This window comes from Triticum aestivum, chromosome 1B (genome assembly GCF_018294505.1).
Source record: "Triticum aestivum cultivar Chinese Spring chromosome 1B, IWGSC CS RefSeq v2.1, whole genome shotgun sequence".
Taxonomy (NCBI): Eukaryota; Viridiplantae; Streptophyta; class Magnoliopsida; order Poales; family Poaceae; genus Triticum; species Triticum aestivum.
This window is the reverse complement of record NC_057795.1, coordinates 521,926,037-521,939,118: the sequence shown is the minus strand read 5'-3', so window position 1 is coordinate 521,939,118 and position 13,082 is coordinate 521,926,037. Positions and strand designations below refer to the sequence as shown.

The 13,082-nt window shown below is 48.0% G+C and overlaps 2 protein-coding genes across 3 annotated transcripts; both read left to right on the top strand.

Moving 5' to 3' along the window:
- The first annotated feature begins 700 nt into the window (after positions 1-700).
- On the top strand, positions 701-9,225 carry LOC123136184 (phosphatidate phosphatase PAH1). 2 transcript variants are annotated; one of them, XM_044555506.1, is made up of 11 exons: positions 701-841; positions 1,797-4,230; positions 4,310-4,890; positions 4,973-5,046; positions 6,151-6,235; positions 6,352-6,438; positions 6,574-6,646; positions 6,828-6,871; positions 7,419-7,547; positions 7,632-7,730; positions 8,676-9,225. In XM_044555506.1, exons 2-11 carry the CDS (start codon positions 1,872-1,874, stop codon positions 8,730-8,732), a joined length of 3,588 nt encoding a protein of 1,195 aa, XP_044411441.1. In that variant the 5' UTR covers positions 701-841; positions 1,797-1,871; the 3' UTR covers positions 8,733-9,225. The 2 variants fall into 2 exon arrangements, with proteins under 2 accessions (XP_044411441.1, XP_044411448.1); XM_044555513.1 differs by lacking the exon at positions 701-841 and adding an exon at positions 1,412-1,647.
- Positions 9,226-11,413: 2,188 nt separating this feature from the next.
- On the top strand, positions 11,414-12,816 carry LOC123093728 (probable membrane-associated kinase regulator 4). Its single transcript, XM_044515761.1, has one exon. It carries the CDS (start codon positions 11,642-11,644, stop codon positions 12,746-12,748), a length of 1,107 nt encoding a protein of 368 aa, XP_044371696.1. The 5' UTR covers positions 11,414-11,641; the 3' UTR covers positions 12,749-12,816.
- The last annotated feature ends 266 nt before the right edge of the window (positions 12,817-13,082 follow it).

Genomic DNA, 13,082 nt, shown 5'->3' with positions numbered 1-13,082 from the left:
ATCAACCACATGTACTCTTGCCTGCCTGCCTTTCTCAGTCAAATGAATATGTGCTCGTAACTTGCACATTTTAGCCAGAATTTAAATCTTGATGCTACGGCAAACTGCCAGTCAACGACGCGATCGGTTAAGAGTAGGGTTGTTCTTATTAGTACTATTTTCTTTCCCCAAACTCGTAGTACAATAAATAGGTTAGGTAGATGCGGTTAGGCAACAAGAAAAGACAACGCTGTCACAGGCTTTATTACGCCCAGCAACCAACTATTCCTGCGACGAAAAAACCCTTCGACGCCATGCCAAGTGGGCCCTGCGGCGCGTAACTCCTGCCCGGCCCACATTGACAGTCTCTCACCCTCAGAATTTCTCGTGCCTCGTTCTTCAGCAACGCATCTCATGATTCGGATTTTAAAATGAGGACGCGGACGACAACCGCAGCTCGGGCGATCACTCTCTGCCTGCAACGATCTCTGCGCGACGTGGCGGCATGTTCGTTCATTCCTCCGCGGCCACCCGTCAGCCTACCTCTCTCCATGACACGTGGTCCCGGACACCCACGTGCCCCCACATGTCAGCCCCACACCGAGCTGCGCTCAGTTGGCGAGGCGGACCGCGACGACCCACGTGCGCTCCGCGTGCGGAGGACGGGGCTCACTTATAAATGCGGCTCTCAACGCCCGCCCGCCTATCCCCTTCCCCGTCGGTCTCCCCCCAATTCCCACCCCCCGCAGCGACCCGCGACGCCGGCGCGAGCGACCCCACCCCACGGGAGGCGACGCGAAGCCCCTCCGACGAACGAACGGACCCGCGGGAGAGGAGCGGCGAGCGGCCGAGCCCAGTGGCGGTGAGTCCCTCCCCGCCCCGCGCGCTCCCTCCCCGATTACTAGATGATGATTTGGATCCAGTTCGATTTGGCATTTGTTTACTGTCCCCTTCTTCCTCCGGGAAGGAAACTTCGCGTCCCGCTTTTACTGCTCGCGGCGTAAGTTTCGCGGAGCTTTCACTGCCCAAGGAAGGAGGCGGCTGTTCTTCTGGGCTTGGAATCGGGAGGTCTGTGGGTTTTGCCTCGTCTGGGAATCGATTATGGGCATGCGCGCTAAAGTACTAATTTGGGTAACCGAGGTCTGGAAAATGCCCGCAGGTTTTTGGACTCTTGTATAGGAGTAGCATTTTCTGCTTGTTTTTTAAAGCAGGTTTCTGTTTGAATGTCTTCATGAGCTAGCTCACGAGCAGCACGAGTTTTTTCATTTTGTCGCGGTAATGTTCGAGCTATAGATAGATCTCGGGACACTTGGAAGTTCGAATTCAAATGCTAATATTACTAGCAATTATATCACGAAGGAAATACCAAAAGACTGAAGAGAAACTGCAAAAAAAAAGGCCCGACACGTTTATATTTTTCCATAATATCCTGCGAGAACAGCTCGGGAAACTTCTCTGAAAAACACCCCCACTCCGGCCCGGCCTCTTCTTCTCCCCTCCCCCCTTCCGGCCCCCCACAGCCTCAATTTGCCTTCGCCGCCGCCTTTGTTGCACCCAAGCACGCGCGCCACCTCGGAGGTATCGCCCACGTCCTCGCCCGCTCCACTGACCTGGCCTGGCGTGGAGTCGAGATCTGTCCGTACCCGGGCTCGGATTGATTTTCCCTCGGTTGGTGGCGAACCCTAACTTGCTTGGATTGTTACTCGAGTCTTGTTCTGGTCGAATTTCCCCACCAATCCATCCACTCTCTTTCGGATTTGTTTGCTTCGCGGGGGAGTACGGTTAGAAATCTTATGCTTATGTTCATCTGATTGCAGAAATTGATGAAGCAATTGAACGAATCGAGCAGATCGCTGACTGTTTGATGCGTGCGATCGGGGGCTCGTGCAGAGATGGACGTGGTGGGGATGGTGGGGCGCGGGGTGGGGCGTGTCCTCTCGCGGGGCATGTACTCCGTCGCCACGCCCTTCCACCCTTTCGGCGGCGCCGTCGACATCATCGTGGTTGAGCAGCCCGACGGCTCCTACCGCAGCACCCCCTGGTATGTCCGGTTTGGCAAGTTCCAGGGAGTTCTCAAGCGTAACGAGAAGGTCGTCACCATCGCCGTCAATGGCGTGGACGCCAGCTTCCACATGCTGCTCGACAACTCTGGCCAGGCCTACTTCATGCGGGAGCTCGTGCCTGGCGGTGAGGACTCTGAAACCGCTGCAGAAGAAGCTACGAGCGAGCCTGAAACTCCTCTGCGCAGTAAGAGTGACGGGGAGCTTTACAGCCAGTTGGTCGGCCCAGAGTTGAATGAGGATCAGGAGGAACAAAATGGAGAGGAGTTTGATTCATATGGCTATTCCAAGTTGGAGGAGGCAGAAGATTTGGCAAATCAAGCTGGTGGGGGTGGGGGCAATTCAGAGATGCTTTTGGTTAGTGTGAACGGGTGTGTTCTAACTGCTCCCATTTCTTCAACTGAGGAGAATATGGAGGATGTGCAACTAAGTGACCCACAGTTCCATTTGGGGCCTGGGGAGAGCTCGAGTGGCGACCTCAGCCGCGGTGGCGAGGTGTGGGAATCTGGCATTTTGGATGGTTTATACATATCACAGGAAAAGGCTAAGTTTGATTCTGAACATCCATCAGCGGCTTTGGAGGACCTTCGGGAGGTATCAGTTTCGAAGGATGAATCGCATGACATCCCTGTTAATAAACATGAAAGCCTCCATGTCTCTGTTAATGAAGACCAGACCTGTGTTGCATTGACCAATGAAGACAAGGTTCAGAGTGTGTCACAGTCAGAGAACAATGGTCCGAATTATCAACCCTTGGCCGTGGAAGATGAAGGTCATGAAGTTTCAGGGAGCAATGGTGAGGGCTATCAACCCTTTCCCAATAAAGGCGAAGCTCTTGATGTGGCGGAGAACAATGATGATGCTTGTCAACCATTGACCAATGAAGATGAGACTTGTGATATTCCACTGGTTCAGAACAACGAGGCCAGCAAGTCCCCGTCTGAGGCAGGCAAGGTTTGTGATGCCAGCAATGAGATTATTGAGGGTGAGGTTCAGGGTTTATCACAGTCAGGGAACAATGGTCCTGACTATCAAATGCTGAATGTGGCAGATGGGGCTTCAGGGAGCAACGCTGAGGTTGATCCACTCTTGCCCAATAAAGAAGAGTCCCTTGATATCTTGGAGAACAATGATGAGGGTTCTCAACCATTGACCAATGAAGATGAGACTTCTGATATTCCACTGATTCAGAACAACGAGGCCTGCAAGTCCCCATCCAAGGCAGGTAAGGTTTGTGATGCCAGCAATGAGATTATTGAGGATGAGGTTCAGGGTTTATCACAGTCAGGTAACAATGGCCCGAATTATCAACCGCTGAATGTGGGAGATGAGGCTAATGATATTTCTGATATTCCACTGGTTCAGAACAACGAGGCCTGCAAGTCCCCATCCAAGGCAGGCAAGGTTTGTGATGCCAGCAATGAGATTATTGAGGATGAGGTTCAGGGTTTATCACAGTCAGGTAACAATGGTCCGAATAATCAAACGCTAAATGTGGAAGATGAGGCTAATGATATTTCAGGGAGCAACGCTGAGGTTGATCCACTCTTGCCCAATAAAGAAGAGTCCCTTGATATCTTGGAGAACAATGACGAGGGTTCTCAACCATTGACCAATGAAGATGAGGTTCAGAATGATGAGGCATGCGAATCCCCATCTATGTCCGGCGAAATTTGTGATGAAAGCAATGAGAATATTCAGGCTAGTTTTAGCAGATTTGATACTTTCAGAAGTTGCTTGGATTTGACATCACAAGATGATGGAGATTCAGGAACTGAACTCTTTTCACCTGAATTTGATCACCAGAGGGATTCTGAGCTTAGTCTGAGTATCCGTTCCGATATTGACATAGATCTGGGAGAAGATGGAAGTGAAACTGCACACTGTGATCAATCCAATCAATTAAAGCATATAGAGGAAGTGGATGTTTCATCAGTTACTTCAGACGATAATATAACACGCAGCGAAGACTGCTCTCCTGTCTATGGCAAGGCAGCTGACTTGTCCTGTGGAGGGGGTTCTGATGACAGGAGCAAAGATACCACCCCTTCTAATAGTGGAGCTTGTAAATCTGATCGCTTGCGGATGTCCCCAAGCAGTGACAGAGACAAATTAGGAAGCATTCCGGAGAACCCAACTGCTGAAGAGGAAGTAAATAAAGAAGAGCACCCCCAATTACAGAAGGGTTTGGGTAAGCACATGTCAGTCAGCAATGTTTCTCTTTTTTATAAAATAAGGTCTCATAGTTTTTCTTTGATTTGTACTGGCAGGCTTTGAGATTTCTCTGTGTGGGCACTTGCTACGGCCAGGAATGGGCCAAACATCTGCTGATGAAGTGTTCCAACAACATCTTGTCCCTGAGGAGGATTTCAAATTGTCTGGACCATCAATAATAAAAAATGCAAACCTTATTGTCAGAATTGACCGTAACTATTTCACATGGAGTAAAGTTTCTCATGTTGTTCTTGGGAAGGCTGTATTTGGTCCAAACTTCTGTGTAGAACCTATCGATGCTATTCCAGTTGAACGCCAAGAAACACCCAATTCGAGAGATGATTCTCTTGGGATGTCCCCAAGCCGGAGATGGAGGCTGTGGCCTATTCCATTTAGGATATCAAGATCTCTTCAACGCAGTAATAGTGATTCTTCTGAGGATATTTTTCTTGACACAGAGACAGTCTTAAGTCCTATGGATGAGCAAGCCCCAGCCAACAATAAAGATCAGTCACCAAGAAAGCAATTTGTGCGGACTTTAATTCCCACTAGCGAACAGGTGGCATCTCTAGATCTTAAGGAGGGACAAAATATTGTCACATTTAGCTTCTGCACCAGAGTTTTTGGGAAGCAGCAGGTTCATGCCTCTTTTTGCTTAATTAATCATTTCCTATTGTTATTTCGGGGATATTTATATTTATATTTATTATTTTTGCTAGGTTGATGCACATATCTATGTGTGGAAATGGAATGCAAAAATTGTTATATCCGACGTGGATGGAACCATCACAAGGTAAAGTTTGTAGTTCACTTTCATATAGTTATTAGTTGTCACTTGTCAGCTTACTATTATTGAACTAAATATTTCAGCCACTCATCTGTCATAGACTCATAGTGTCTCATCAAACTGTAATTGTTATATCAAACTAGCACAACTTTCCAGCCAAACAATGGACTGCTATGTATATACAATAATTTCATGATATTAGATGTTGCGGTGAGGTATTCTTATTTCATCCCACTTCATGTTCAAGGCAATATTGATTGAAAGATGGATCGGCCTTGTACTAGATTCAAACAATTTGCTTGTTCACAAATGACGTTTGTAGTACTTTATTTTGAATTGTGGTCTCATAGAATCTAAGCAGAGTATTTGGAGAACAAGGAAGCTGCTAGTTTAAGCATCTACATCTTTGGATTGTTAAATTGAATGAGTCAATGAGTTGTTTTGCTTCTAGATTTATTACATGTAATTCTAGGTACAAACTATGTGCTTGTCTAAGCTGAACCTTTTCTATTAATGCTGAGGTTATTATTCATTTCTTGTAACCTTTAGGCACTATGCTCACTTTGTGATATGTTAAAATGGTGGCAAAACTTCCCATTGGCGCCATTAGGTCTTGGATGACACTCTTTGCATCTTAGTTGGAACGATTTGTATCATCATATATGGTCTGGTCTATGTGAATATTAGGTCGGCAATTGGTAAAATTAGCCAACATCGGTCTCTCAATCACTGCAATAGTGCTTTGCAAAATTACTCAGGCATAGATTTAAATGGCAAAGTTATCTCTTTCATTTTGAGTTCAAGGCACCATGCTCATCTTGTTTGGAAACTAGTGATTGTAATCAATTATTTCTCTCTTAAGTTGGATTATCAGGAAATAAATTGCATGTACTTTCTTGGTCAACACATGTCCAGCAATTTTCCTTCTCAGCTCAACCGAAAATTTCAGTGGACAATGCTGCCATGCACTGACTGAATTAAAGCTCAGCTCCATCCAATGAATTTCTGGCTTACTGCACCATTTCCCTTTGCATTCTAGAGCCCTGTACATGAACTTTTGCTGTAAATTATCACAGCAGCTGAATGTGAGTGGGCAATGTTACATTTCAGGTCTGATGTCTTGGGCCAGGTCATGCCTTTAGTCGGACGTGATTGGAGTCAGTCTGGTGTTGCTCGACTCTTTTCTGCAATAAAGGTGTGATACACAATTTTGAGATTTTGTTTCAGGATTTTATTTTTGGATGAGATTGTACCCAGTTTTGAGCACATACGCCACGTACGTTTCTGATGAGTATTCTGTTTTCTGTCCAGGAAAATGGTTATCAACTAATATTCCTTAGCGCTAGAGCCATTGTCCAGGCATATCTGACAAAAAACTTCCTCTTCAATCTAAAACAGGTAAATTAGCTGCTGCCTAATTTGATCATATATGCGGTATAACTGCATCGATTATCTAATAGATGTCTATTTCATATCGCTAGTATTTTCTATTGAGTTTGTTATGTACTCAACCATCCTTTTACAATTTTGCAGGATGGGAAAGTACTGCCTAATGGACCTGTTGTAATTTCGCCTGATGGATTGTTCCCTTCGCTCTACCGAGAAGGTAACATGATTAGATTTTAGCAAATTAATTTGCCATTTGGATTCGCTTAACTGTACTGGATGATCTGTAGACCCTCTGATTAACCACCGAAAATTTGTATTAATGATAAAATATTTTCTTCTTTGACTGCAATATAAAATTAATTTTTAGCATCTTCTAACGGTTCCTCTGTTTTTCTCAGTCATACGAAGAGCACCACATGAGTTCAAGATTGCCTGTCTGGAGGTAACTGTCAGAATCAGCTTCCTATGTTTGCTTGCTTGGCATCTCTGTAAAGAAATATAAGAGTGTTTAGATCACTAAAGTAGTGATTTGAACGCTCTTATATTAGTTTACGGAGGGAGTAATAATGAAAGTATAAAAAATGACGACTTTATGATTTTTCTGGATTTGCAATTTCTCTGTAATTAAAAAGGTCATATATTGGCCCATGCATGTTTAATTCTCCCATGGGATCTTACCCTTCTACTCCCTCTGTTCCTAAATATAAGTCTTTTTAGAGATTCCAATGCGGGCTACATATGGAGCAAAATGAGTGAATCTACACTCTAAAATATGTCTATATTCATCCGTATGTAGTTCTTATTGAAATCTCTAATAAAAAGACTTATATTTAGGAACGGAGGGAGTACACAAACAAATAATAAGCTTGGTAGATTAACTAAGGTTTTTCATGGGATTGGCTCCTAAATTTTCTTGTGAAGGCTGGGGCATAATTTTAGGCACATAAGGCGACAGGCTTTTGACATCTAATATTTTTATTTTTTGACAGGACATTAAAGCACTTTTTCCTTCCGACTACAATCCATTTTATGCTGGATTTGGCAACAGAGACACTGACGAGCTTACATACAAAAAGATGGGAATTTCGAAAGGCAAGATTTTTATCATCAACCCCAAGGTATCTCAGTTACACTAAGTCGAAGTCATTAATGTTGTGCTCAATGTGTGATTGCCTCCTAAGTCACATCTTTTTGGCATGCAGGGTGAAGTGGCCATCAATAGTTCAGTTGATGTGAAGTCCTATACCTCCTTGCATACCCTTGTCAATGACATGTTCCCTCCAACAACTTTGGTTGAGCAGGTCAGTGGCCATTCTGAACTCTGCTAGGATTTATTTTTTTGCACTCATCTGAACTCTGCTAATTACTCCAGACATAGTGTAGTACTCCCTCCGTTCCTAAATATAAGTCTTTGTGGAGATTTCACTATGGACCACATACGGATGTATGTAGATTCACTCATTTTGCTTCGTATGTAGTTCATTGTGAAATCTCTACAAAGACTTATATTTAGGAACGGAGGGAGTAGTATTTTGCAGTGGTTCCAGACATAGTGGAACAGTGTTATAGTCCCTCCGTCCCAAAATAAGTGTCCCAACTTTGTACTAAAGTTACTATACTAAGATTGAGACACTTATTTTGGGACAGAGGGAGTTGTTAGGGACATGTAACAATTATCAAATATGCAACAACAAATTCACGTATGTTGGGTATTATCCAGACCTTAATAGTTTCTATCCATTTCATTTTGGTACTTATAGACTCGTCTTTTACCTAGTACATTTTGCCAGTTGAGAGTTTGGATAATGTTGTTTTGCCTTGTGTATTAATTTTGAATAGCCAACAAATCATACGGATATTCCTCACGAAAGGGAACCGTAAGGATATTTCTTTATCATAAATTGTCAGGGAACAGTTTTCTAACTAGATATTTAAACTTGCCACCGATGCTTACACAGTAGTACAGTCAGTTACAATAATTTTTCCAAACAGCGATAAGGTCACATAGAGATGAAATGCACTGGACTTGTGTATATGCAAACTACACTCAGAAGATTAGCTACACTGACGCAGGGGCATGTTTATCTTTTCTTTCTTCTATATTATCAAGAACTCGAACGTTCTTCTGCTGTAAGATGTAGACATGCCTATTGATTACTCTTTTCAAGAGCAACCAGACTGATAGTTCCAGTGATACGGAGTACTATTTATTTTGGTTTCTGACCATCAATTATAATGCTGTGCAGGAAGACTACAACTCCTGGAATTATTGGAAGGTGCCGCTGCCAGACATTGATTTGTAGAGTAGTCTTGACAAGTACAGCAGTTAGACGCAAGTAGAGTCTGCGGGCAGCATGATAGGCAAGTTTGTGCACGCTAGTTCTCAATCGCCACAGCAGAATTCTGTCCAACCTGTAAAGCATCTGGTGAGTTTTCCAGATGGACTGTTTTGATCGCCGTTGTTGCAGAAGCTCGATTTTCCTTGCCCCGACGCAGCTCTATCACGATCATTCATCTTTTAGGTAGTGATCTGATCGTCATAGCCGTCGTTGAAACTTAACGCTGCTGTGCCGGCATCTCAATTCGCAACGAGGTAGCCCGCCGAGCCTGTTAGTAATCTGTTGTCAGCAGCTGCTAGCCTGCGTTGCTTTCCTTGTTCCCGTAGCTGTAGGCTGTAGCTTATCTGTGAGTTAGATTACTTGTGGTACACTGGAAAGCAACCGGGAACAGAAAACTGTCAATCACGCTGTATGTTGTTGTATATGGGATATAAATACGACTGCATTTTTCTGTAAACGTCGCATGTGCATGACTGCTGGGCCTGTGGATGGAGATGATACCAACTCAGATTATGGTATGGAACTTTTTTTTCGTCTCGTGGTGGTAACCCTGCTGACGATTGCCAAACGGCGAAGAAAACTTTTAGCACCATCGGGGCGGTTCTTTGGAAACTCTGATGGGGTGTGGACGTGCCCGAGCAGAGCAGCTGACCTCCAGAGCTCATCACATACTTCTTCCGAATGTTTTCACGAGGACATCAACAGCCAAAGCCGAACAATCTGGGATTCTTTCTTTCCTTGCATTTGGTGATGGAAGGGCCCCAGAGTCGAGTTGCCGTAGCCGGAGACGGAGAGGAACAGAAAAGAGAAGCTTTTTAACCTCGAGCTCTGCGATCGCCTTCCTTTGCACTCCTTTTACGGGGGGAGGATGTAAACGTTTTGGCAACACGCAAGAGCAGGCGAGTCCCATCTGTTTACTTGTCCAACTCCAAGCAACCGCACTGTCCGGTCGGGTCGCACGGACGGGAAACCACCACGCAGACGGTCAAGAAAAACGCGACTACTCCACGCGACAAAATGTACCGTGCAGGGATCGCAACACGAAACGTGCGGCTGTGACCAAAACCGAACCAACAACTACTGCTACTACCACATATGCTCATTCTCGCACGCGTGCAAAAGTCTTGAGTTAAGACTTTGGGGCTGGGCAGACGATGTTAACGTTGCGATTTTTTAAGCGATTCAATGGACTTTTGCTTAGTGCGCTACTAGCTCGTAGAATACTCTACTAGCTCGTATAGATGGAAATGGAGTGTGGTAGCGGAGAATAAAGAGGTTGGTTGGCGGCCCACAATGTGAATGCCTTTCCTTTTCCTTGCAAAGACAAGCTAACAGAACCCCTTGTTTCATGAAAGAATTTGAGAAAAAATTATGTGCATCTATACTGTACTTTTGCTGTTAACTGTTATCATGGTTAGTAGGAGCAGTGGAGCAGCAGGAGTAGGCGTAGGAGAGCGGTGCTTTGCCAAAATTCACGGCTTGTCAGGTTGCTCTGCAGGATGTCACCTTCGCGTAAGCTGAGCAAGGAAGGAAAAGAAGGAGCTGCTGCTTGGCTTGGCAGCGATGGCAGGTCCGCCACCCCCGCGCACGCACGCGCGCACGCTTCTTCAAGGAGCACGATCCCCGAAGCATCCATCCGTAGTTCCATGCAGGCCACTGATCAGACGCAGCGACGCAGGCATGCAAAAGCACAGCAGCAGCGACGCAGCCGGCCCATGCCCGCCGGGGCCTCCTCTGTCTGTCTGAGACGATCCTTCTTTTGACTGCGCCTCTGATTCAGACGGCCACGACGCCCCTCCCTCAGCCACTGCACACGCCACGCCACCGATGGATGGGTGAGTGGCAGGCTGGTTGACATCGGGATGGGATCGAGACGGCATAAATAAACAAATGCACGCACGTACGTACCACTACCCGCAAGCACACACGGCAGCTAGAAAATTGATCACTGTAGTGTACTACTACTACTACTACTACATCGTGTGTCGTAGTCGATCCATGCATTGTTTTTGTATTGATCTGGGGGCGTGAGCTAGCCGAGCTTCTCTCCTCGAATTCGAATTCGAAAGTTTTGGCCGGAGCGGCCAAGGATTTTGAGCGGATTTATAAGCTTGATTCAGCCGCCCGAGGAGAGGAGCGAGCAGAACAGAGCAGCCCGGTCGGTCTCCGGGCCAGTGCAGATACTGCTAAATCAGCCGCACTCCACTGGTCTGGTTGGAACTAGAGATGTATGCATGCGCTCCTAATTGCCTCGCAATGACTGACCTCGCATTGTGATTTGCACCAGTACCCATGCCGTAATCATCATCATCAACACTCAGAATACAACAGTATGTAGGGGCAGTATTTTTACCGTCAAATCGAATGGCACGAGACGGCTAGATAGCCCGATAGCCATGCATGTAAAGAAGAGAAGCGTGGAGGAGCGGAGAGAGGGGGCGAAAGCAAAAGAAAAGAGCGGTCCTAATCGAGTAATCAGTCACTAGTGGCGGTACTTGTCCGACCGCCAAAGCCGATTTTCCCTCGAGGGAAAAGAGCAAGGGAAAAGAGCAATGCAATGCGTGGAGGGGGGCAGCACGACACGGATAAAGCCAGAGACCGAGCACGCAGACAGTGAGCAAACAAAGCACCAGGGGACGTACGTGCAGGATGCAAACAAGACTCGGATCATGCGGACGGACCAGCAATGCTAGTTTAGTTTGCTGGGTAGGTAGCCCCCACAACCAGGGCGGGCAAAGCTCGGGTCCGTCTTCGGTATAAGAGCGCCCCCACCCATGGATGCCACTGCCATTTCTGCCCGTCCCAGCCAGTGTCGAGAGCAGCGGAGCGAGTGAGGCACAGCGACCACAGAGCTTACCAGGCGAGGGCTGACGATGGCGAGCAGGCGAGGGGAGGAGGTCTATGGGGACGGGCTGGAGGAGGAGTACATCAACATGGACCTGAGCCCCGCGGCGGGGAGGGAGTTCGAGTTCCACTTCCACATGTCCGCGCCGCTGGACAGGTCGGGCCAGCCGCCGCTCGCGTCCCCGGCCGACGAGCTCTTCTACAAGGGCAAGCTGCTGCCGCTGCACATGCCGCCGCGCGTCCAGATGGTCGAGGAGCTCCTCCTCGACGGCGTCCGGGCCAGGGCCGGGCCGCGTCTCGGCGGCCTCGCCGTCAGCACCGCCCCCGCCACGCCGTGCGAGCGCTCCCGCGGCGTCTCGCCGGCCAACTCGTGCTTTGTCAGCGGGGAGCTCAACGTGGAGGAGTTCTTCCGGGAGTACGCGGCCGGCATGGCTCTCGCCGACGACGACGACGCCGCGTCGGCGGCCGGCGGCGAGAAGAAGCCCTGGTCCAGGAGGCTCCGGTTCGTCAGGCAGCTCAACCTCGGCCGCCAGCTCAAGGCCTCCAAGGCTTACCTCAAGACCATGTTCGCCGGGAAGCAAGCCGGAACCGGCGGCGACGACAAGCACGGTTTGGGTGGAAAGGATCTCTCCGGCCATGGCTACGGACATGGCCACCACCCCCGGGCGTGGAGGAAGAACCCGTTCGGACACATCAGAAGCAACAGGTGCATCACCGAGCAGAGCGGCGGCGGCGGCCGCCGCGCCGGGCACCGGAGGTCCTTCTCCAGCGTCGTCGTCCGGTACTCGGCGTCCAACAAGACGTCCCCCACGCCGGCGCCCCCGTCATCCTCGTCGTGCTCCTCGACGTCCTCCTCGTCCAAGTCCTCCACCTCGTCGTCGGTCCGGTGCTCGAGCGACTCCGACGGTGGCGCGGGGGCGGGGGCGCCGACGCTGAGGAGGAGCAGCAGCGCGAGCTCGGAGGCGGAGAACCCCATCCAGGGGCTCATCGCCTACTGCAAGAAGTCCCAGCAGCTGGCCTCGGTGCGGAAGAGCGCCAGCGACGCCGGGTTCCGGTTCCTGTCGTCGTCGGCGGCGTCCAAGGTCGCCGCGGAGTCCGAGGGCCTCGACGAGCTCATCGAGATCTGCAGGGTGTGATCGACCGATCCGTCGGTGCTGTCATGAACGTCGAATGTGTACAATGGTGTATGAAATGATGCATTCTGGAAATTTTGTGGTACTCAAACTTGTGTTGGTGTCACGATGGTGTTGCTCAAATCAACTGACTCTGAATTACTAAACCACATCTGATTAGTACAGGCATGAGTACAGTACGAGTAGATTCTTTCTCTGACTCTTAACTAAATTTGTCTTGCAGTATGGTAACCACTAAACAACATCTAATTAGTGCAAGTGCAAGACAAGAAGCATATGCTGCAGCTTAAAAAAAAGAGAGAATGAGACCTGAGAAGAGATCACAAAGTCGAGCACA

Excerpts from the sequence above, each read along its gene's own strand:
- LOC123136184 (XM_044555506.1), top strand. The coding sequence starts at position 1,872 with ATGGACGTGGTGGGGATGGTGGGGCGCGGGGTGGGGCGTGTCCTCTCG. Across the intron at positions 6,647-6,827 it reads CCCTTCGCTCTACCGAGAAG|TCATACGAAGAGCACCACAT; the intron begins GTAACATGATTA and ends TGTTTTTCTCAG. Across the intron at positions 6,872-7,418 it reads TCAAGATTGCCTGTCTGGAG|GACATTAAAGCACTTTTTCC; the intron begins GTAACTGTCAGA and ends ATTTTTTGACAG.
- LOC123093728 (XM_044515761.1), top strand. The coding sequence starts at position 11,642 with ATGGCGAGCAGGCGAGGGGAGGAGGTCTATGGGGACGGGCTGGAGGAG.